This window comes from Diceros bicornis, chromosome 10 (genome assembly GCF_020826845.1).
Source record: "Diceros bicornis minor isolate mBicDic1 chromosome 10, mDicBic1.mat.cur, whole genome shotgun sequence".
NCBI lineage: Eukaryota > Metazoa > Chordata > Mammalia > Perissodactyla > Rhinocerotidae > Diceros > Diceros bicornis.
In genome coordinates, this window is record NC_080749.1 from 83,795,460 (window position 1) to 83,817,506 (window position 22,047).

General features: G+C 44.9%; 1 protein-coding gene across 5 annotated transcripts in view; it reads left to right on the forward strand.

Annotated features, from left to right (window-relative positions):
* The window catches only part of FASTKD2 (FAST kinase domains 2), a 31,303-nt gene extending 9,543 nt beyond the window's left edge, over positions 1-21,760 (forward strand). For 3 of the 5 annotated variants that reach the window (XM_058549693.1, XM_058549695.1, XM_058549694.1), the window contains 5 exons: positions 3,781-3,944; positions 4,870-5,082; positions 5,490-5,577; positions 7,228-7,342; positions 8,325-10,746. In XM_058549693.1, the coding sequence (XP_058405676.1) occupies positions 3,781-3,944; positions 4,870-5,082; positions 5,490-5,577; positions 7,228-7,342; positions 8,325-8,444 (700 nt within the window). In that variant the 3' untranslated portion in view covers positions 8,445-10,746. Of the gene's footprint in view, positions 1-3,780; positions 3,945-4,869; positions 5,083-5,489; positions 5,578-7,227; positions 7,343-8,324; positions 10,748-21,591 lie in introns of those variants that run through there. The other 2 variants (XM_058549696.1, XM_058549698.1) reach the window with 2 other exon arrangements.
* Positions 21,761-22,047: the final 287 nt, after the last annotated feature.

Below are 22,047 nucleotides of genomic sequence, written 5' to 3' on the forward strand. Positions count from 1 at the left end.
TGGTTTATCCTCAAGGTTCAGATTTCCAAAAGAGAAAATCTGATTGACCAAGTTTGGGTCACATGCCCATCCCTTTGGGCAGGTAGTGGTGCTGAGCCAACCACAAGGCAACTGCCTACTGTCCTCTCCATCACCCTGAGAGACCTCGCTCTTCTGCAGCTCCTGTGCCCTCCCCAGCTGTCTCCGTCAGAGCCCCTGTGTTTGTCGTGTCCAGTACAGATCTCTGGTGGGACCTCAACACACGGTTGTGATTATTTGTCAGTGAGCCTGTCTGCTCCTCACTTGGAAAGCTCTCCCAAGTCAGACCCAGGTTCCTATTATTCTGAACTTAGCATGGGGCCTGGCACAGAATAGGCACTTAAAGGTTGCAGAGCATCCCCCAGATTCCACCTTTCTCTGCTCTCCTGGCTTGGTTTTCTTATGAGATTGGGCCCCATAACCTCCTACACTTTCTTGACAAATATTGTCAAGCTGAGTGGTAATGAAAACTCCAGAAACAGCCCCGTGCATTCCATGGGATTAGGAGAACAAACCTGTGTGGTTAGGGAGTTTTTCAGCTGACTGTAGGCCTCCCAAGAGATAACTTGGTCCAGTAAGATTGTTATACTGGAAGTAGAGGGGGATAACAAAGGTAACCCTAACTAGTCCCATAAAGGTTGGGAATTCAATAAAACACACGAGGAGCAGAATTGTATGGGGGGATTATGAACGTTTGCTTGTGTCTGTCTTCTCTGCTTTCAGCCAACCCACTGGTTCTCAGCTGGGGGCGATTTTCTCCCAGGGGACGTGTGGCACTATCTGGAAACGTCAGTTTTCATGCCGGGGAGAGTGGGGTGAAGAGGACTAGTGGGTCGCAGTGAGGGATGCTGGTAACGTCCTGCTGTGCACAGGACAGCGCCGCCACAAAGAATTGTCCAGCCCAAAATGTCAGTAGTGCTGAGATTGAGAAACCTGGCCTACCCCTTACCTGCCCACCTCAACATTTCTCCTTTGGAGAAAAGGGGGCAGTGAGAGTGTGGTTAGATCAAGATCAGTCAGTCAGAATTTCCTGGATGCCCATGAGTGTGCAGTTGCCTGAATTTGGTATTCTGAGGACTATCGAAAAGAAGTTTGTGTTCCCTCTCCTTGCTAGTCCAGTTAAGGAGGCGAGTCTTGCACATCCAGAGGAAGGCAGTAAATGGTAGGTACCAGTGAGTGCTCTAGGGAGGAGGAGAGAGGAAGATGGCGTCTTCGACTGGAATGGCAAAGGTTTTGGAGGTAGTATAACTGAAAGCATTTGGGAGGTGAGTTGACTAGAAGAGATGGATTAGGTAGGAGGTGGGAGAAAATTTGGCTTAGCACATTTTATGTCCATATGCTGTACGGTGGTCATTTTATTTATGTGATGGCCTCTGGGAGAGAGGACGTGTGAAATCCAGAGTATCTTCCTGGGCTTGAAACCCAAGGAAGAAAACATTTGACATTTAGACTTTATTTCAGTCCTTTGGTTTCTTCTCCTTGATCTGTACTTCGCCCTCTAGGTAACCCCAGGTTTGCACCTCTGGTCACGAGTGTGCTCCTGAGCTCCAGAACTCCTGTGGGTTGCCTGTGGTCACTGTAGACCTCGCAAGTGTCTCAAGTTCAGCAGTTCTGGAAGTCAGCTCATTCTTCTTCTTCTTGTTCTCTTGTCAGTTATTTAGTATTTACCAAACACCATTCAAAGTGATTTATTTTTTTAATCACTTTACTGAGGTATGATTAACATGTAAAAAGCTGTATGTGTTTAATGTATACAAATCGGTTAGTTTTTGGCTCTTTATTCTTTTTTTTGTGTGTGTGTGTGTGAGGAAGATCAGCCCTGAGCTAACATCTGCCAATCCTCCTCTTTTTTGCTGAGGGAGACTGGCCCTGGACTAACATCCGTGCCCATCTTCCTCCACTTTATATGGGACGCTGCCACAGCATGGCTTACCAAGTGGTGCGTCAGTGTGCGCTCGGGATCCGAACCGGCAAACCCCTGGGCCGCCGCAGTGGAGCAGGCGCACTTACCCACTTGTGCCACCGGGCCGGCCCCTGGCTCTTTATCCTTGACTCATCCTTTTCCACTAACATTCTTCTCATTTCTCCTCACTTAAGTTGATTTGTACAGAAAATGTGTACCAAGCACTCGAGTACTTAGCACAAAGATAAATAAGACACAGTCGTTTTTGCCAGAGGATTCTGTGTAATGGGTGAGGTAGACACATAAATTGGCAATTAAATATAGCACAAAAATTGGCGTGATAGAGATGTAAACGGGCTGTGTGGAATAGAGGAGGGACGTGCCAGGACGCTAGCCTGGAGAAGTGGAGCCTCCCGATGGATGCAAGCACTGCTGCCTGGAGGAGGTGGTCCCTGAGCAGATCTTAAGAGATGGATAGATGGGGAGTTAACCACGGGAAGGTAAGCAGGAAAGAACATTCTGAGTGGGAGGGACTCCGTATTCAGGTTAGGGAGGGAAGAAACAGCCGAGCCTGTGCAGGGAATGACTGGTAGTTTGGAGTTGCTGAAGCATAAGGTTGGGCTTAAGGAGTGGGATGAGAAGATGGGAGAGGTGAAGACCCCCCAGGCCCCAAACTTAGTCCTCTGTGGCCCTGCCCTTCCTTGCTGCGTCCTCCACGTTCAGTCGGTTCTCAGTTTAGTGAGTACTGCCTCAGTTTAGTGAGTACTGCCTCAGTTTAGTAAGTACTGCCTCACTGTGGTCTCTAGGGCCTTAATGTTCCCGTCCTGTTGTAGCTCCTGCAGCCCTGCTTAGCCCCCACGGCCGCCCTCACTCCCTGCCGCGCCCGGCTGCTCCTACCCGCAGGACCTCGAAGTGCGTCTCGGACGTTTTCCCTACAGCCTCTCTGTGACTTGGCACGCTTGCCCTGCTGTAGGAAGCAGGGGTCGGTGCCTCAGTCTCACTAGCTACAAAGAGCTTGCGCTCTGTGGGCTCCTTTCTTGGCTCAATTCAAATGCCTTTTCTCGTCTTTTCCACTTACTGAGATTCTCCTAGTCCCACAGCTGCTGTCTGCCTTCTTTCCTGTGCGCTCACACAGTACTTCACATGTAGTTCCTTTCTTTCTTACATAATGATGTGTAGCTTACGCCTAAGAGTCAGACTGACCTGGGGTCAGAGGGCGTATGGGCCATTTATTAGCAGAGTCACCCTGGGCAAGTGAGCTCCCCTAGCTTTGCCCTTTCCTCTCTCCCGTCTGTGCCGACTGCCGTATTGCACCACATCACATCAGCTCTGGGAGGAGGAGTGGCTCGCCATTCTCTTAACTCAGAGTACTGATAGCTAGAGAGTTTTCGTTGGTTATAACCTGCAGCGGTGTCCTGGCCTTGTGGACGTACCCGTGATAAAATCTAGCGTAATGGGTGAAAGGCTCTGGAGCTTGACAACTTGGGTTCCACTCTGTACTTCCTGGCTGAGTGTTCTTGGACAAGTTAATGAGCTCTCTGAGCCTGTTTACTCATCTTTAGTATGAGGATAATAATTTCTACCCCATAGAGTTTTAACAAGAATTAAACGAGTTAAAGCCTGTAAAACATTTGCCCTATGCAAGACATAAAGCAGTAGCTAACATTTATTGAGTGAATATATTATTACACAATAGCCACCTAACCCGAAAGATGTGTGAATGCTTATAGCATGACTGATTTTCTTATTTCTTTTCTTTGTGCTCCTTAAAGCCTTGGTTCTGTGCTACCTCCCTAGCCCTGCCATGACGTTGTCTTCTGTTTATATTTGAAAGCTGACTCCTCCTTGTTCCCCTGAAGGTTCCTAGAAGTTATGGCTAGTGCTCTGACTGCTTGTCTTCACCACCTCTCTTCTGAAAACCTGTTGAATGCCGTGTGTTCGTTTTGCATGATGAACCATTTTCCCCTGGCCCCTGTTAATCAGCTCCTCCAAAAGGACGTCATCGGCGAGCTGCTGGCATCAGGTAGGTTGTCAGTGCCCAGTGGTGACCGAAATAAGGCAGCACCGCTGGCTGCCGTGTATTCCGAGTGGGGTCTTAGCTGGAGCAGTGTGAGTTAAAGCGTGCAGAGCGGGTGCTGCTGAGGAAAGGACTGGCAGTGGTGAAGTCAGGTCAGTGCTTCAGACCAGCGACCCTGTGAAGCCCCCTGTAATGACAGATGCTACATGTCGAACACAAGAAATAAGAAGCTACTCCTTTTATGTACTTTGTGCACCTGTGCAGGGACTAAATGTTCAAGCTGTTCTTTATGCCTCGATCAGAGGTTTTTGTACTTCCTAATCCTTGCAAGTCACATTCGAAGCCAAGTTCAGTCAACTTTTGCAGCTATAAACACTTTGTCACTTATGGCCCGTGATGAGGGCCCAGCCTGTGAGATCAGGAAACCAAGTAGTTACCAAAGGAGTGAGTTTATTTACTCTTGGAGCCAAATTAATTGTTGACTTTTGGTCTTTAATATTAAACAAGGAAAAGCAGTATCAGGCGAGATGTACAAAATTTGATGATGTGTCTGAGAATAGAGTAGTTTAAATTCTTTTAAAAACAGGGTTATGAAATTCTGAGTTGTGGAGAAGGAACACCACGTGCTGATTTTTCAAGCATCTGCTGTGGGAGCCCTGGGTTCCAGGCCCAGCTTTGCCATTAGTTCATCATGAGGCGTTTTAACATTCCTGGGCGTTCCTCATCTGTTCAGTGAAGAGTTTAGGCTGAGTCACCTTGAGGGAGATTTTACCCCCTCAGACGTTCTCAAGTGCTGGGCGTCGCTGTAGACACAGAGATTCCTCCTGATCAGAAGCAGATGATCAGAAATACAGGCTCATTAATACAGTGTCTGACATGTGGCAGTAATGTTTTTCTTAACTGTATATTTCTTGCTCTCCCTGTTTTTTAGGTGACATGGAGAGGAATGTTCACAAGCTTCATATTTTGGCTGCTTGCCTGAAACTCGATGATGCGCCTTACCACAAGGCTGTGGATGTGGGGTTGCCACCGCTGCCACCTGCACTGTTGTGTCCAGATGCCAAGGTCGCAGAGGTGCTGAGTAGCCTTGTGGGAGACGAATACTTCTCAAAAAATGTGCAGTTGCCACATAATTATCATATTGGTATGGGACTCCATATGATTTTCTTCTCTCTTATTTTACTTATTTTCTTTTTTTTCTGACAAAGGATTAGCATCTGCCTCGGCAGTTCAGTGTGGTGCAGCATTGGGCCTGGAGCTGACGGCTGGGTTTGGAGGCTCGCTCTCCCCTTCCTGGTGCTGTGGCCAGGCCTGACCACCTCCCTTTCCGTGTCTGACAAATGGCACCTGTGGTAGCACCCACCTCATGGGGCTCCATGGCACAGAAATGAGATTGTACCTGTAGAGTCCAGACTAGTGTGTGGTACGTGGTGAGCTGAGTGTATCTTAGCTGCTGCCGTTATCGTTATTGGTAATAATGTGATATATTTTGAAGCAGAAAAATCACTTTGAGCAAAGTTTGAAAAATTAATATCAATTCATTTTTTTCAGATTTTGAAATCAGAATGGATTCTAACAGGACGCAGGTGCTTCCATTTTCTGGCGCGGATGCGGTAACTTCTGCTGCAGATGTTCAAAGGTTGCTTTCCTATATGCATTGCTGAGCCTTCTGAACTCAAATCTTAATTCTCAGAGACTCATTGAGCAGCTGTGATAACACTGACCCCTTATATCTGTGTGGTGCCTGCAGTGCCCCATTAGACTGCTCACCCGTCAGTCTGCTCCGTGGGTGTGGATGTGTGTGCTGTGCTGAAAGACAGTGCACTGGAGTTAGGCCATTTAATGAAATAGGCAATTTTTAAAAATTAGGTTTTAAACTTAAACAGTTCAGTGAAACAGTGTTCACGTCATTAAGCTATCCGTGCAGTGTGAACTTTGGACAAGATAATGTCATAGTGACCATAAAGAATTAAGGCTTCTACAAAAATCAAATACCCAGTAAATGTTTTGCTCTACACCAAAACCTTTCTAAAGGTAGGGAAACTTGAGCTTTTTAATGATGCTGTGTTGGATATGGCTCAAAGTGTATTGGAGTTAGTCGTGAGTTGTTTCCTTGACGCGCACACGGCAGATGGAGTCTCTGGGAGGAACGTGATTCCGCCCCCTGAGGGGAAGTCTTGCTTTTGAAGCAGACGCGGCAGATTGTGCTGCACACACCCCGTGTCCAGTCAGCCTTTGTGGAAAGGCTCTGCTAAGGCCCTGTGGGGCACACAGATGAGTCAGACCCCCAGGAACTTATGTCCCCTGTTGCTTTATAGGACATGCACCTACATACGGGAGGCAGAGATACAGACAAAATCTTTAGCGACTCAGACTCCTGTCTGCCCATCCCTCTCCTTTCACATACAACTCCATAACTTTACCCCTTTCTGAACCCATCTATCTGTGCCTTGGCCGTCTTTTTCAACTGCTGTCTACCCTATACATGACCCATCTCCCCTCAAAAAACGACCTTCTCTCGCACCTTGTTGAAAGATGATTTTTCTTTTTCAGGTACTCCACTTTGTGGCATAATAATATAACATAGTAGTGCTCAGGCAGAGTACTGAGAAGTGAGGAATCTGAGCATTCCTTTAAAAACATTAAATTTCTCTTATGTTATCTCAGATAACAGCCAGGGTATAAAGGAAGACAGTAGAGATACAAATGTCTTTTTTTCCCCAATGAACTTAATCTTTCCAAAATGCCAAGAAGAATGAAAAAGCAAATTATGCCTTCCACGTTTTTGTTACACATACAGATTTTATCTTTTTAACAGTCTTGCCTTTCTCTTAGTGTTTTCTTCTTTGTATGTGGTCTCCCCATTCTGGTTTCTAAATGCTTCTCTCTCTGGGAGACAGTATGTAAAAGAAGAGCATTTACCATTTGGTATTTCTACGTCATTACTTGTGCTAGAAGTGTAAATAATTATATTTAGATCAGAGATTAGCACTACACAGGAAAGCCTTAAAATGGGTACTTTCATATCTGAAAATTTTCCTCATCAAGAATGTAGCCATCCTTAAAGATGGGTGAGGGATAACTGTAAAGCATCGTTAGGAGCTTCTTGTACTTGCATGTCTGCAGAGGCCACTTAGCAAGGAAGTGAAGGACTAAGGTGATAGGGAGTGATGAGGACTGCGGTCAGTGGCAAGCTCTAAGTGGCAGTCTCCAAGGAACGGGGGTGCAGCAAGCTTGGGAATGGTGATGGCGTTAGCGACTAGTCTCACGGGTATATTTCTGTTTCCAGAGTAGCTGTGCTGTGTGTTCCTAGATCTGTTTACTGTTTGGATTCAACTCACCCCAAGGGATTCCTGGCTATGAAGATGCGGCATTTGAAAGGAATGGGTTTTCATGTGATCTTGGTAAGGAAACAATGCAAATGAGATATTCTTCCGTTACCGAGGTCCATTCCGCCAGGAATGTTGTGCCTGAGGTTGGTCACTAGGGCTGTGGAGGAATTGTCAACCGTGTCGGAATAAGTGTTTTAGTTATCGTTTTCTTTGAAAAAGAACATTTCTAGGACGTGATTTGACTTCTCCTCAGCCGGTTATTGTCGTTTACTAGAGTGCTGCATTTGGTCAACCTCAATCCTTTGTGTTAAGAGGAAAAATGTAAATAATATATTTTCTAACTTAGTTTAAGACACATGAAACCATATTCAATTTCCAGGTTGTCTTGAAGAAGGGAAGAAAAGGTGTTAATTAAAGCTTTGTTTTCATGGGCCAGTGTGAGGCTGTGAGAGGATGTTTGTCCCCAGAAAAAGCTGGATGGTATTCCTCTCCCCTCTTAGCTTATGCTTCATTTAGATTCCAAGCACCACAGCTTTTCCTGAACAGCCTCCCCAGATGTCTCTCTGTGGAGCAAGAACCTTGTGAATAAATTTATATTTATGTTAATGTTGGGATCTATCTAAATGCCACTCATTTAGTCCTGCACGTAATGTGAAATGTAAACATTCGGACCTTCATTCTGTACTTCAGTATCCAAAAATGGATTACACGCAGTTACTGAGGTTAAGATGGCCCGTTTCTCTTGATGGGCTACTATTTAAGACTTTTTTTCCTATTGGCTATTATAGATATTCTAAGGAAGATTATCTCAAGAAAGGGATTTTTGCACCCTTTAGGGGACCTTTAAAGTTTTTATAATTTTCACTGTTAGAGCTTTCTTCAGCCCTAGCACATAGTCTTACTAAGCCTTTAAAATATGAATAATTATAAGATAACATTTGCTTTTAAAAAGCAGTTGGCTTGATACTGCTTTAATGTGCGGGAACTCTCGAAACTAGTTTTTATGTGTCATTACCTTCTTGCAAACTGATTATTTTCCTCTTTCTTTGGTAAGGTCAATAATTGGGAGATGGAAAAACTGGAGATGAAGGATGCGGTCACATTTTTGAAGACTGAAATCTATTCAACTGAACCCCTTCCCTCTGCTGATGTAAATTTGCAAAGCACACGTTAAAGTAAAACGCAGCCTTTTCGTATCAGGAGACATAAATTTGTAAAAATAACTTTAATAAAGACTGCAGTTCAGTTGTCAGTGAAATTCACCTGACTGCTCACCATAACAAAATGTGTTACTTAGTTCACTATTAAAAATAATTTTAAGAATGGAAGAAATGTTGTTACTGGCATATTTTAGAATATGCGTAGAAAATTCCAGAAGGGTCATTTTTCCAACCATACCTGTTCCCTCTAGTGCCCAGGTATTTGACAGACTCTTGAGCTGTGGGTTTTACTTTTTCTCTTCAGCTTTGATGCATTGAACATTGGTGTCTTGGTTGTGGTGGGCTGCAGTAGGTGGTGTGGGCAGTCATTGTGTCTGGAATCTGCGCATTTCTACCCTTGTTGTGAGCTGTTCGAGGACGCTGGCACTGACCATGGTTTCCAGCATTGGCCGCATAGCAGTTGGACCAGGTTCTCAAACTCTAGACTGAGGAAGAATTAATGAGGTAGCATGTTAAAAATGGGCGAGGATCGGGCATCTGCGTTTGTAACAGGCGTTCTGTGTGGAGGTGGTTCATGGGCATACTAGGAGGAACATGGATGAGATGATACGGAGAGGGCCAGGAGTCCAGATTTATTGAAACTGGTAGGCTGGGGGCTGCTAACACCATAACTTGTGCCTTGTTGAGGCACATTCCTTTCTCTGTCTTTCTTCCCTTTCTCCTCTCACCATTTCATGAAGTCTTTTAAATTAAATACATAGCTGACCTGTGCTGTGAGTCAGACCTGAGGGCTGGTTTTCAGTTATGTTTGTTTGTTCTTTTGTTGAAACATTTGTTCAAGTTTGCTGTGCACCCACCTACCTAGTATTTGACCCGCTGGGGATACAACGAGTTTCAGTTGTGAAACCTGAGTGCCATCCATGTAAGTTGGTGTTGTTTACCCTCATGCAGGAGGCTGAACGTTCATGTTCCCCCAGAATTCATACTTGAAACCTAACCCCCAGTGTGATAGGATTTGGAGGCAGAGCTTTGGGAGATGATTAGGTCCTGAGGGTGGAGCCCTCATGAATGGTATTAATGCTCTTAATAAAGGGACCCCAGAGAGCTCCCTCGTCACCTCTGCCATGTGTGGACATGCTGAGAAGATGACCATCTATGAACCAGGAAGTGGGCCCTCACCAGACACCAAGTCTGCCAGAGCCTTGATCTTGGACTTCCAGTCTCCAGGACTGTGAGAAATCAATTTCCTTTGTTTACACTTCACCCCGTCTATGGTATTGGCTGATGCCAGCCCGGATGGACTAAGACACCGAATATACAGACATGCAATTACTGGACATCTTACTCCATGCCAGGTGCTGCTGAGAATTCACACGTTCTCTCTCCTTTCCTCGTCTTCACTGAGCTGTAGCTGCTGCTGTGATTCTCAATTCCTTGTCTCTAATGTGAGGATAAACTATGTGCCAGGGCTGCACAGAGAGTAGGGCAGGGCTCGAGTCTGAACCTGAGCTGACGTGGGCTTCTGAGAAGAGCAGGTGAGGAGCCCCAGGGTGGCAGTAAAGCACTCCAGCAGTATGACTACCACGTCGGAGTTTCATCAGCTGCCCCCGCCTGCGTCTAGAGGAGGTTAGAGCTGAAAGAAGACTGAGCAGTCACTTCATTCCCCTCCTTCATTTGTGGATGAGGAAGTTAAGGCTCGAAGAATGAGATTTTCTGGCGTCTCAGCCACATCACTGATTTCCACGTGATTTCATCCTCTACTCCGGGTGTCTCAGGAAACCAGGATTCTGGTTCCAGACTGGAGCTCATCTGGTTTTGTGTACTTGGCCAAGTGGTTTAACCCTTACAAGCTTCGGAGCAAGAATTGAAAATATTCTGTTATTAAAGAAACTAAGATTCATTCTTTACATGTTAAGTGTGTATCTGTTTCTTTTAGTGGCTACTTATCACTCATATTCAAAGGGTTGGACAAATTGATGAATACCTGTGACTGCCCTCTGGGGAAGTCGTCTTGGTTTGATAGAGCAGATAGAAAGGCGTTCCTCTTTTACTAGTGTTCCTAGTGTTCGTGTTCTTCATTTCTCTGTGGTCTACAAAGGTCTGTGAGAAGCAAGATACAGAGTGAAGGAAAACGGTTTAAGTAATAAATATGTCTTCTCAGGATTATTAATATAAAGATTTACTCTCCACTCCAGGAGAATGTGTAAATATTTTCCCTTTCTGGTTTTTATTCAGTTGAATCACAAGCAAAACCACACAACCCCAGTTTGATTTCATGGACCCGTTTCTCACACATGAGGGAAGTCAATAGATAAACAAAAAGGGGGAGTTTATACATGCAAATTCTGACTGTTCTTGATCAGTCACAAAGTATTTTATATTTTAGTCTCACTATCTCCATCTGAAATAGGATGAACCGAACCTACTTTACCATATTAACCAGCTGAAAGGGGGACTGTGAAAGGAATAAGCTGATGTGATGGCTTGTGCGGCCTGCCTCTGACGTCCCACGCTGAGAGGTCGGCCACCTGGGAGAGAGAGTAGGTGGTTATAAAGGACTGGGGTGTTTTTATGTCTAATTCTGCGTTCTGACTTGACTTTTGTTTGTGCGTATTTGGAGCAGTGTTAAGATTAAACAGCTTTCTTTGGATTCTTGAATTTAATGTTTACATTATAATTACATCAAGTGTACACAAAGGTAAACATCAAGCTGAGGGAAATGACAAATATCTAAATAAAAAGCTCCTATAAATTGATAAGAAACACACTAACATTAGAAAAGAAAGATAAGCAAAGAGCTGATCAACATGAAAACATTTCAGTCTGCTAGTATCAAATGCACGCACATTGACACAGATGAGGTATTTTTGCTTTTCAAATTAGCAGTGTTTTTTTCTTTAAGAATCACGGTGCTGGCAAAGGTGTAACGAGGCAGACATCTGTGTAAGCTGCTGGGGAATAGAAACTAATGCAACCTTTCTGGAAGGCACTTTGTGGCCTTTCTCCCCATATTTTTAAAGATAGCTTTATTGAAGTAGAATTGACAATAAACTGCATGTATTTAAAGTGTACACTTTGATAAGTTTTAATAGATCGTGTATATACATGTATATGTATAAAATATCCTTGAAAATGCCACCATCATCAAGGTATGAACACGGCCACCCTCCCTCTCGGCCTCTCCCTCTGCTCCCTGGAGACGACCCATTTGCTTGCTGTCACATGGAATGCCCTTTGGCTGTGTGCATCCAGAGTCTGGAAATACTGGTACCTATTGACGTTCATGAAGTGATTTGATTTGTAATAATCTTGGTGCCTGTATGCTTACATAGTATACACGAGAAATATTTGCATTATTCTACGTCGTGTGGAAGGATTCTTACTGCTCCATTGATGTGTTGTTTTACCACACACGAGCCAAAGGTTGGAAACGATTTCAGTGTTCATCACTAATGGCGTGCACATACCTCCTGAGCCCTTGCTGCTCAGAGTGTGGTCCAAACACCAGCAGCATTGACATCATCTGGGAGGTTAGAAGTACAGAATCTTGGGACCCACCTCAGATCTACTGAACCAGAACCTATATAACCAGAACGATATCCCAGGTGATTTTATGCTCATTAAAATTTGAGAAACACTGTTCTAAGACATTATTTTAGCATTTGTAAAATATTATCTGGATGTGCCATAATTTACTTAATGACATGGGGAGAACTTTACAGTTATATTAAATGGAAAAGCACACACCAACTCTACTAGGATTCAAATTTTGTGTTTAAAAAGTGCAGTTTAAATAATGCATAGAGGTGCATAAAAAGGAAGGAAAGAGATAAAAACATAGAAAGTGGTATTTATGAATAGTAGAATTGTGAGTGATTTTGATGTTCTTTATACTTCATTTTTCACATTTCCAAGAATGAATATGTATTACACTTAAAGTCAGAAAGCAAATAATTAGTTGATCCCAATCCCTTTCTAATGTTTGATTCCCCAAACAGCGTGTTAGCAATTAGTGATAACCACTAAGAGCTTAATGTATACCCAGAACTATGGGATGTGAAGAAGTTAAGACGGAGATCCTCTCCGTTGCTTACAAGATAAGGCACCATCGCTGTATGTTGAAAGATAGCGTGATGTATGACAGGCCCAAAGTGGGAAGACGAGAGGTTGTCAGAGGGGAGTGGTCACAGGCTTGGGTTTGCAGAGCTAGCGGTACGGAGGGGGTGAACAAGACTTGCCAACATGCAAAGGGAGACCATATGTGACCTGCAAATCATTTCTTCCAGGTTTTTTATGAGATGGAACAGTAGTGGTGGTGGTGCATGTGATAAATTCTGATGACTAAATTTTAAAAGGGAAAGGAGCCAAGAGCATTATCCTCTGCTTAGAATGTTAATGCAGCACGTAAATAATTGTCTTAGGTTTACTGTGAAACCTTGTGTATGTGATAGTGTGGTGTGTGTTGCAGACTGGCTCATTCTACACCATTCCAGGCCCCAGCTTTTTTATGTCATGGTGCACATAGAAAATGGAGAGTATTTTGAGTGTTTATTTGGAACTTAGTAGAAAAAAATATTTTCTTTCTGTGATATAAAAACTAAAATCAGTAAAACCCAAAGTATTAGGGAAGATTTTAAATATTGATTTTGCGTAAGATTCCTAAATACATTTTTTTCAAATTTATTAATGAGAAGCTTGATCTTGATTTCTAGACATAACTATTAATATGAAGTTGTATGCTTGAAATGGCTATCTGCAATTCTTGATCAAGATATTTTAGGGGCCAGCCCCAGTGGCCTCGTGGTTTAGTTTGGCATGCTCTGCTTCAGCAGCCCAGGATTGATTCCCAGGCACGGACCTACAGTCATCAGCCATGCTGTGGCGGTGACCCACATACAAAACAGGAAGACTGGCAACAGATGTTAGCTCAGGGTGAATCTTCCTCAGCAAAAAAAAAAGGAATATTGACAACAGATGGTAGCTCAGGGTGAATCTTCCTCAGCACACACACACACACAAAAGATATTTTAATGACAAGTTCTTCAATTTCTTGGTAGTCACCATTGACAAGAAACTGTTTACAGAAGTAACTGATGAAGCAATTTTAAACTATTTTGAAAACCATTCAAAAATTGCAAATTATATTTAGAGGCTCACAGCTCCTGTTCTGTCATTGACAAATGTGATGTTGCATTATTTTGTGATAGTACAAATGGATCTCAAATGCAGTAGGATTTTTTCACGTCGGGTATTGCCCACCAGTGATGAAGTTCTGATTTAGAGTGTGTGTGTTAAAGCGCTCACTCTGCAGCAGGCGCTGACACGCAGACGTACGGAAACGTAGGGCGGATTTGGGGCGTCTACCTGAAGCTCTGCTTGTGAGGAACTGGCCTTCCCCAGACCCAGCCGGCTGCACCTACCGTGGAATTGTCCAGCAGCTGGTGTCCCTTGGCCGTGGCGGCCAGCGGCGCACTCTGCAGTCCTCTTAAGCAGCTGTGCAGGCGACTTGACACGGTCCTGGCTTCACACCACACACCACAGCAGAGCGGGGAGGCCCGATGCCTCCCTCTCCTTTCTCCACAGCAGCTGAGGGGTGAGCCCTCAGACCCTGCTCTGTTTGGCTACCCTCTAGGGGGTGCTGGTGAGGAGGTTACTGACCAACAGGGCTTTGGCTGCCCAGCCCTTTGTGGCTACCCAGAGGCTGAGCAGGCACGTGCCTCTGACACACTTGTAACCCATCTGTGGTGTATGGGTGTGCTGTGGCTCACTGGTGGACTCAGAAAACTGAAGTCCACATTTCCCAAACCCCCTTACAGCCTGCCTTCCAGATGTGACCTAGCTTCCTCCGGGCAGGTGTGCCTGCTCGAGATTAAGAAGGCAGATGAGACGGGGACCGTGTTTCTGCTGCTTCTGCGACAGTCACGGCGCATTTGACTCTTCTGGGATGGCAATAGGGGAGGTCCCAGGCTTGCCGCAGGACGCGGATGCTCGTTTTGCTGGTGGGGATTGTGGCGAAGGGAGCGTGGCTCTGGGGCTAGCAGTAGTGGCATCTTCATGATTTCCTGGCTTCTGGGCTGCTGGCAAAGAGAGCGGCAATTCTGGACCCCCAGTTCTGTGGTGGTGGTCTTAGAGTCGTTCCTGGAGGAACCGAAGGCTGCTGCTTCGGCCTGTCCCGTGGTCCTGTAAGCAGAAGGACACTTCTGTGAATGGCCGGAAGTTAACCTCCAAGCACATCGGGTTTAAACCAGATAAAGTGGTTTCCGTTATCAGCGACCGAATACTGAGTGATAAGGATACCATAATGTATGTGTGTGTGCATGTACGTATATATGTTGTAGAGCCAAAAATAGGAGACTTTCGTTTAAAACTTTCTGAATTTTGCTCTAAAGAATTTCACTCAAGATTAGAGACATACATCGTGTTACTAAGACCCACGAGGCATATCCGTGTACACCGCCAGCTGGTTTACTGTTCCTCACCCTCAGAGGCAGCAGTGAAGCTCCCCTGGTGGGTGAAGGGCGAAGCCAGCCCCCTGCCTTCATTGTCTGCTTGTTCCTGCACCCACTCTTTGCCGTGCTTCCCCATCTTCACCCCTGTGACGCTGCCTATTCCATCCCAGGCAGTCTCTACGCCAGGACTCCATCGTCTTGAAGAGGGAGGGAGAATAACATCCAACTTTTGCCCAATTTTTTCAGGAAACCCATTCCTATTTTTGCTAAAAAATGCAGTGAATGGAGAAAAATGGAATTTATTGAATATATAGAGACTTTCATCTTCTCATAACTTTTCAGTTACATTAGACAAAAAGCCAATGATTTCATATTTTGGAACCTTTGAAGTGCTTCGATGTCACTTATACTCATCAGAAAATATTCCACCTGTCTTATTAAATGCCAGTCTCCAAGAAAAGCAATTAAAGATCACTGAAATGAGGGACGGTGCCCTTCTCACCAGCTTGAGGTTCCAATCAAGTTGCATCCACTGCTGTTGCAATCAAGTTGCTCCTGCAGCTGCTGCAGGCTGTGCTTGAAGTAGGGTCCCACACGTCCAGCCACCCGCCAGGCCTCCCGTGTGCCGGCTCGCTGTCCCGCTGCCCCACTGCGCCAGCAGCACTCTGCACGGCACCACTCCCCCAGTGCTCTCCCAAGGGTGCTCTGTGCTCCACGGCCGCTTTTTTCAAAGCTCCCCCAGGCCAGGGCAGTTAAATCAGGACAGGTTCTCCAGTCTCAGCCTCCTCTCTTACCCAATTAATATTTCTTGGGTGATCTTGAGTAAACATGCAGCTTTAAAGAAAAACAGAGACAACCAAGGCCGTGCTGGTCACAGTTTTGAGAATGTGGATGTAAAAGTACTCATGAACTTCCTTGAACGTGTGTCCCATTGTGAGTATGGACCAAGTTTTGTTTATCCATCCATCCCTGGCACTTGAGTTGCTTCCACCTTTTGTATCAATGTGTTGTCTTTGATTTTTTTCCCCAGAAACTTAGTTTCTTGAGTGTCAAACTGTTTTAAATGTTGGTTTCTCGTTTCTAGAGCATTTTCTAATCGTAAAGACTATATATCTCTGTCCCTATCTATTGTCTGTCATCTCTTCTGCTAAGAATCTTTAGTTTATTTTTTAACTAAGTACATGTTACTATAGTATATTTTATATGTCCTCACATCCTTTCACATGGGTTTAATTTTTGGAAATAGCGAAAGGTCACATACGGCAAATTTGGTGAACTGAGTGGGTGATCAAGTAACAACAGTAATGGCCATTTATTAAGTGCCTACTGCATGCCAGGCACTGTGCTAGCATTCCACACCCATAATCTCAGTCAGTCCTACCCCAATCCTGGTTGGTGGCTATTAATAAATATTAATATTCATTTTATAGATGAGGAAACTAATACTCAGGGGCTTTAAATGACTTTCGTAGGGGTGTACAATTAGAAAACAGACGGCTAGGTCTGCAACCCAAGTCCTTCTGACCCCAAAGCTCATTCCTGCATCATTACACCGGTATTTCTAAAGCTTTCCTGATGATTACAATTACCTGCACACTTGATGAAAATACAGATTCCTGGGCCCTATCCCAGATATACTGAATGAAAATCTACAGAGGAGGGGTCTTAAAAATTACACTGCGTGACCTCATGGTATCGCCACCATGTTTCCGTTCAACAGGTAACATGCATCTAGGGTGAAGAGATGATGCTGTATGGCTCACGTCCCTGCAGGCAAATCCCACAACAGACACTCAGAAATGTTAGGAGCATTGGAATGACAGTACAGACTTGGAAGTGACTTCCGAAAGACAATACTAATTTGAATGTTCTGCTTTATAGTCATTAAAGTGAGCAGCCTCGCTGCTGTGCAGGCACAACGCACGGTAGGATAAAGAGAGGCAGCAATTTTATAGTGGAAAGAGTAGGACAGCCCTGGTCTGGGATCCTGGGCAAGTCTCTTAACTTCTCATCTGTAAAATGGGGATGCTAATAGCCAATTTGAAGGACTGTTGTATATAATGGAAATAATTTCCTTGCCTTGTCATGTAGTAGATGCTTAACAATTGGTAGTTCTTTTAATAATAAAGCGAATTCTCCATGGTGATTGCACGTGGGAACCACGCCCCTTGCCGTGATCACTGCGTAACCAAAGCTAGTGGACCAGGGTTTCCAGCAGACGTTAAGTCTGGAGCTGGATCTGGAACAATGTGTGCAGAGAAGCTTCTCTGCCTTCTCCCGTAGATACGGGGCAGGGGGGCGCTGCAGTACTGTAAAGCAATTTTTACTGGAAATAGCAAGAAACGGATGAAATGTCCTGTAGGTGGTGCTGCCTCATCGTGAAAACGCAAGTGGGACGCTCGGCATTTTTAGAGGTGACTTCCCTCTGGTTTGAATTTCAAATAAGAGCAGGACAGCTCCCTGGGATGTCTGGGAAAAAACGACCGGGAAGAAAGACTCCTTTTAGGAGGACTGCCCGTGAGGGCTCGCTGCAGTTGGAAACAGGAAGCCGGGTCAGGCCAACTTCTATTCATTTGCTGTTGGAGCCGTGACTGATTTTGACAGATCGAAAACCGTTTATAACGCTGCTGTGGGGGATAGTTTAGCCTGGGATGTTAGTGCTAGCCCCTCCAGGGACCAAGCTTGGGATCTGAGGGATGTGAGGATCCCTGGAATATTCAAATATATGCTAATGCATTCTAACAAGAATAGCCCGTTATTGTTTTGTGTGTATCACTGTGCATTTCTCAGCTACACTCGTTCTTTCCAACCTCCATTTCTGGGCAACCTATTTTTCTTTCGGCATCAGAAGCGATAGCATCTGGGAAGTGAATCTGATGAATTCTGTCTGGCAACCAACATCCTTCAGACTGCCAGATGCTGGGGGAGGAAACTGAGATGCTCAGGAGCTGGTTCAGGGCCAGAGGTGCCTGTCCTTGACGTCCCAGTGCCGGGGGAGGCCGGCCAAGTGCGGAACTTCTGAAACTCCACTTCCTGAGTTCATTTCCATTTTGGCAACATGTGCCTTTGGTTTCCAAGGGAAGGAGTTCACATGTATTAAAATGTCTCAGTTGCTGAAGTTGCTTTGTGTCCTCACTAAAGCCTTCTGCCATCAATCCCCATCTCCTAACACATTTTCAAATGTGTGTCTTTGGGAGGTAACCATAGCAACTAAGCTTATTCAGAAATGACTGAATCTAGGCAATAAGGGGCGAGGTAACCCCATGGTATTTTTCACTGGAAACTCACAGGACACTGTTGATTCTAGTAATTGTATAGGCCTAGTACTGTTGTCTAGATGCTAGGCACTGTGCCACTTTCAGACATCTGATTCTCACAAGGTAGTCATCACTATTCTCTGAACCATGTGAGAGAACGTAGCAGCGATTCTGATGACTGGTCCAGGGTTGTACTGCTGCTTACAGCTGCTGGGCCCTGAGGTCAAAGGGCTCCTATATGCCCATGTGCACTGTCTTCTACAGAAAGCTGGACGGAAGTCTTTCAACGTCCATTTCACAGGTAGTCAAAGTAAGTCACAGAAACATGGAAATTGTTCAAGGCAACAGCAGAGCTGCAGAAACTCTGCCTCATCCCAGTAATACCTTTCTGTCACATGCAGCTTCGGAGCTGCCAAGGTCGTCTCATCTCTGCTCGCAGCAGGTCTCTGGGATTACGATATCTATTTACACATGAGGAAATTGAGACACTAAGACGTTAAAGGACATTTCTCAAGGTCGCAACTATTATATTGAAGAACAAGAAACCAACTCCATCTCTAATTCCATGCTGCCTTCTTAGATTTGGTCTTTTAGAAATATTTCATCCATCTACCCATCCATCTGTCCACCTATTCATCCATTTCACAACAGTTTATGAATGTATTAAGTACCATATATTATGTGTGGTTGACAAGGTTTTCAGGATTAACTTTAAGTCATCAGAGATGAACTTTATATATAATGGGACTATCTCTGATTTGGGTATTGTGGAAATACTGTTTAATAATATAAACTTTTATATGTGAGAATTATATATTCTAATTAATCTAAAAATCCATACTTCATGTGCTAAAGATATTAAATCATAAATTTATCTCTATAAATTGCCTAAAAAGATGACAGAGAAGGATGTTATGCTTAAAATTTTTAGTTCAGTCAAAGGATGATGTAGTCTCCAGAGAAACAGAATCTGTAACCCTGGTGGAGCCGCCGGTCGTGCAGGGAGTCCGGTGTGTGAAGAGGAAGCGGGGGTGGCCCCGTCCTGGAGGGCATGTCTGGGGGCTTGGACTCATTGTCACTCCGTGAGATGGAGCCACGACTCGTTGAGTGACACTCAGAAACCTCCACTCAGATTTCTTTTGAGAGCTTGACCTGAGTCCTTTGAACTTTGGGGCCCTGGAGATAGGATCCTAACTCTTGTCTGGAAAAGCCCAAAGGCAGGAGGCTGCCTGGAGCAGAGCAAAGTGGCAGGCTGGACTCATCCTGAAAGGCGCAGCCCTGGAGGACTTCCTGCCGGGGTGCAGCAAACCCAGCAGAAAGAGGGCCAGAGCCAGGGGAAAGGGGGTTGGTGGTGGTCAGGTGTCTCTTAAGAACCCCCAAAAGTTCCCCCTGTGAAGATGAGCCAGCATTTGGGCATCTAACACATAAAAGGCATCTTCGAGGAATGCAAAGTCACTGGTTAATAGATAGCCCCCTACCCCTGTCCCTCCTCCCTCCTCTCCATCCTGACCCTGCAAGAGCCGGAGGTGGCACAGCAAGGGGGGCAGAGGAGCGAAAGAAAGAACAATGTGGACAAACAGCAAAAGAAGAGACTGCTGCTCAGCACTGAGCCCGGGGAAGGGAACCTTGAGTTGGGCGAGACACTAATGTTTCTAGAATAGATCGGTAAATGGACTTCTTAATTCCTGAAAATGAGGCTATTCTAATATCCAAGCTTGGCCAAAAATGTGCTGGTATGTGCTGGGTGAGGAAGGAGAGCTGCAGAGCCGGCCTGGAGGGCAGGGCTGGGAAAGAATCGGGCTGTCTCCAGCCTAACCACCGACCGGCCCTGCAACAGGCTGGTTTCGCCTCCTTGAAGCCCTCCAAGCGCACCAGAAGTTTTCAGAGGACCCCTGGGTTTCCTGTCCTTGTTCCTTCACCCCAGCAGCGAGGCTCACTCTAGATCCACATCCTATGTTGGTGTTTTTTAGCTTCTGGTTAAAGAAGCATCCCTCCTCGCCCTCTTCTGCTTGGTTTCACATCTTCACTTGAGGGTTATTACCAAAGAGAAAGGACGCTTCTTCCCTAAACCGCAGACAAGAGCTGCAGACTCACTCTGGGGGACTGTGTGAGCCTCGGGATGAGGCTGGACTCTGAGGGGAGCCAGCATTACAATGAGAAAAAAATGATCTCTTGCAATAAAACGTCTTCTAATACTGCTTACAATAGCGCATAACGTTACGTGGTGTGGGGCCCAAATGAGACGCATTCATCTACAGTGCTTTACGCTCACCAGGGAGAGGGTTTCTTTCTTTGTTTATTGTTTTACTCATGACTAACCAGCAGTGTAATGATAGAGTCATAATGATAACAACATGAAGAATGAAAATGTTCGAGGGGCAAATTGCAGCCAAGATGCTAACTCTGGAACCTGAAAGTTTCCGAGACCGGGAGTCTATCCTGGGATGGTGCGTGTGTGTGTGCGTGTGTGTGTGTGTGTGTGTGCACGCGTATGTCTTGGGGAAGGGGAGGGGCGATGCGCTCACCCTGAATGAGGACAGGGTAGGAGCGGTACCTCTATGTCGTCCACAGGCTGTTTTGCTTGAAGGTCAGGAGTGCCTTCGGCTCTCACAAGCCTTCTCCTTCCTTCTGTCCTTCACACAGAGGAGAATTAATCATTACCAGAGCTACAATGATGTTTCCTGCTTGTGAAAATCCACATGTAACTGTTTCTGAGAGGCAGTATTTGTCTCTCAAAAGTTCCGGAAAATTCTAGCTTCCCAAGGGCTGACCTCCAGTAATTAACACCCCCATTTCCCACCTTCTCAGCTCTGGAACAGGGTTTGGGTCCATGGCTTATGACTTTCCCAAGGCTTCTGGGCTGGTCCAGCAAGCAGAAAACGTATCTCCTCCACTTGGGGAAGAGAATTCTTTTGAGTATCCTCAGTCTTGGCAAATCTTCATCTTTTGTGTTCGGCTGTGGTTTTCACAAATGGTTAAAAGCGGCTCACAGCTAACATTGGTGAACGAGGTGGAAAAACTGAGTTAAACTCTTTTTGGTCAAAATATAGCCATAAAGGGATAATTTTCTCCTAAGATGTAAAAACTAGCTCTGAAGGCACTTCCAAAAGAAAAATGCATCAAAAATTTTGAATGAGTATATGGTGAGTCTCCCAGGAAAACTGTTCTAAGCCCAAACCCACATATATAAAATATAATAGTGGCCACTGTCTTTTAAGCATTTTTCTCCAAGGTTAATTAAATAAAACAATCCAACTTTGACGTTTGTTACTATGCCCAATTTTGAAGAAACCCAGACTTAGACTTACCAGCCTCATGACTTTGAGCAAGTTATTTAATCTTTCAGATTTTATTCCAGAGCCATATATTGCATAGTACGTAACTTTACACCCATAAAATAGAAGGCAAGTCATTTTCAAACAAATGTCATCAATTTTCTCTCACTTTTATACTAGGATTTGAAGCTGCCAATATATTACACATGGATTGACTACAGAAGAACTACACAACTTGAATGTACACAATGAAGACACTGAAATTGTTAGAAGGTTTTGTTTACCTTGGTTCAGTCATCAGTTTAAGTGAAGACTGCAGCCAGGAAATCAAGAGACGACTGAGACTTAGATGGACAGCAATGAAAGAATTAGGAAAAATCATCAAGTGTATGGAAGCGTCATTAGAGACCAAGGCCAAGATTATCCACATCCTCTTACTCCCAACTACTATGTACAGGTGTGAGAGCTGGACAGTGCAGAAGGCTGACAGGAAAAAAAACTGACTCATTTGATATATGGTGTTGGAGGAGAGCTCTACAGATGCCCTGGACTGCCAGAAAGACGAACAAGTGGGTCCTAGAGGAAATTAAGCCTGAACTATTGTTGGAGGCAAAAATGATAAAACAAGCTGCCCTA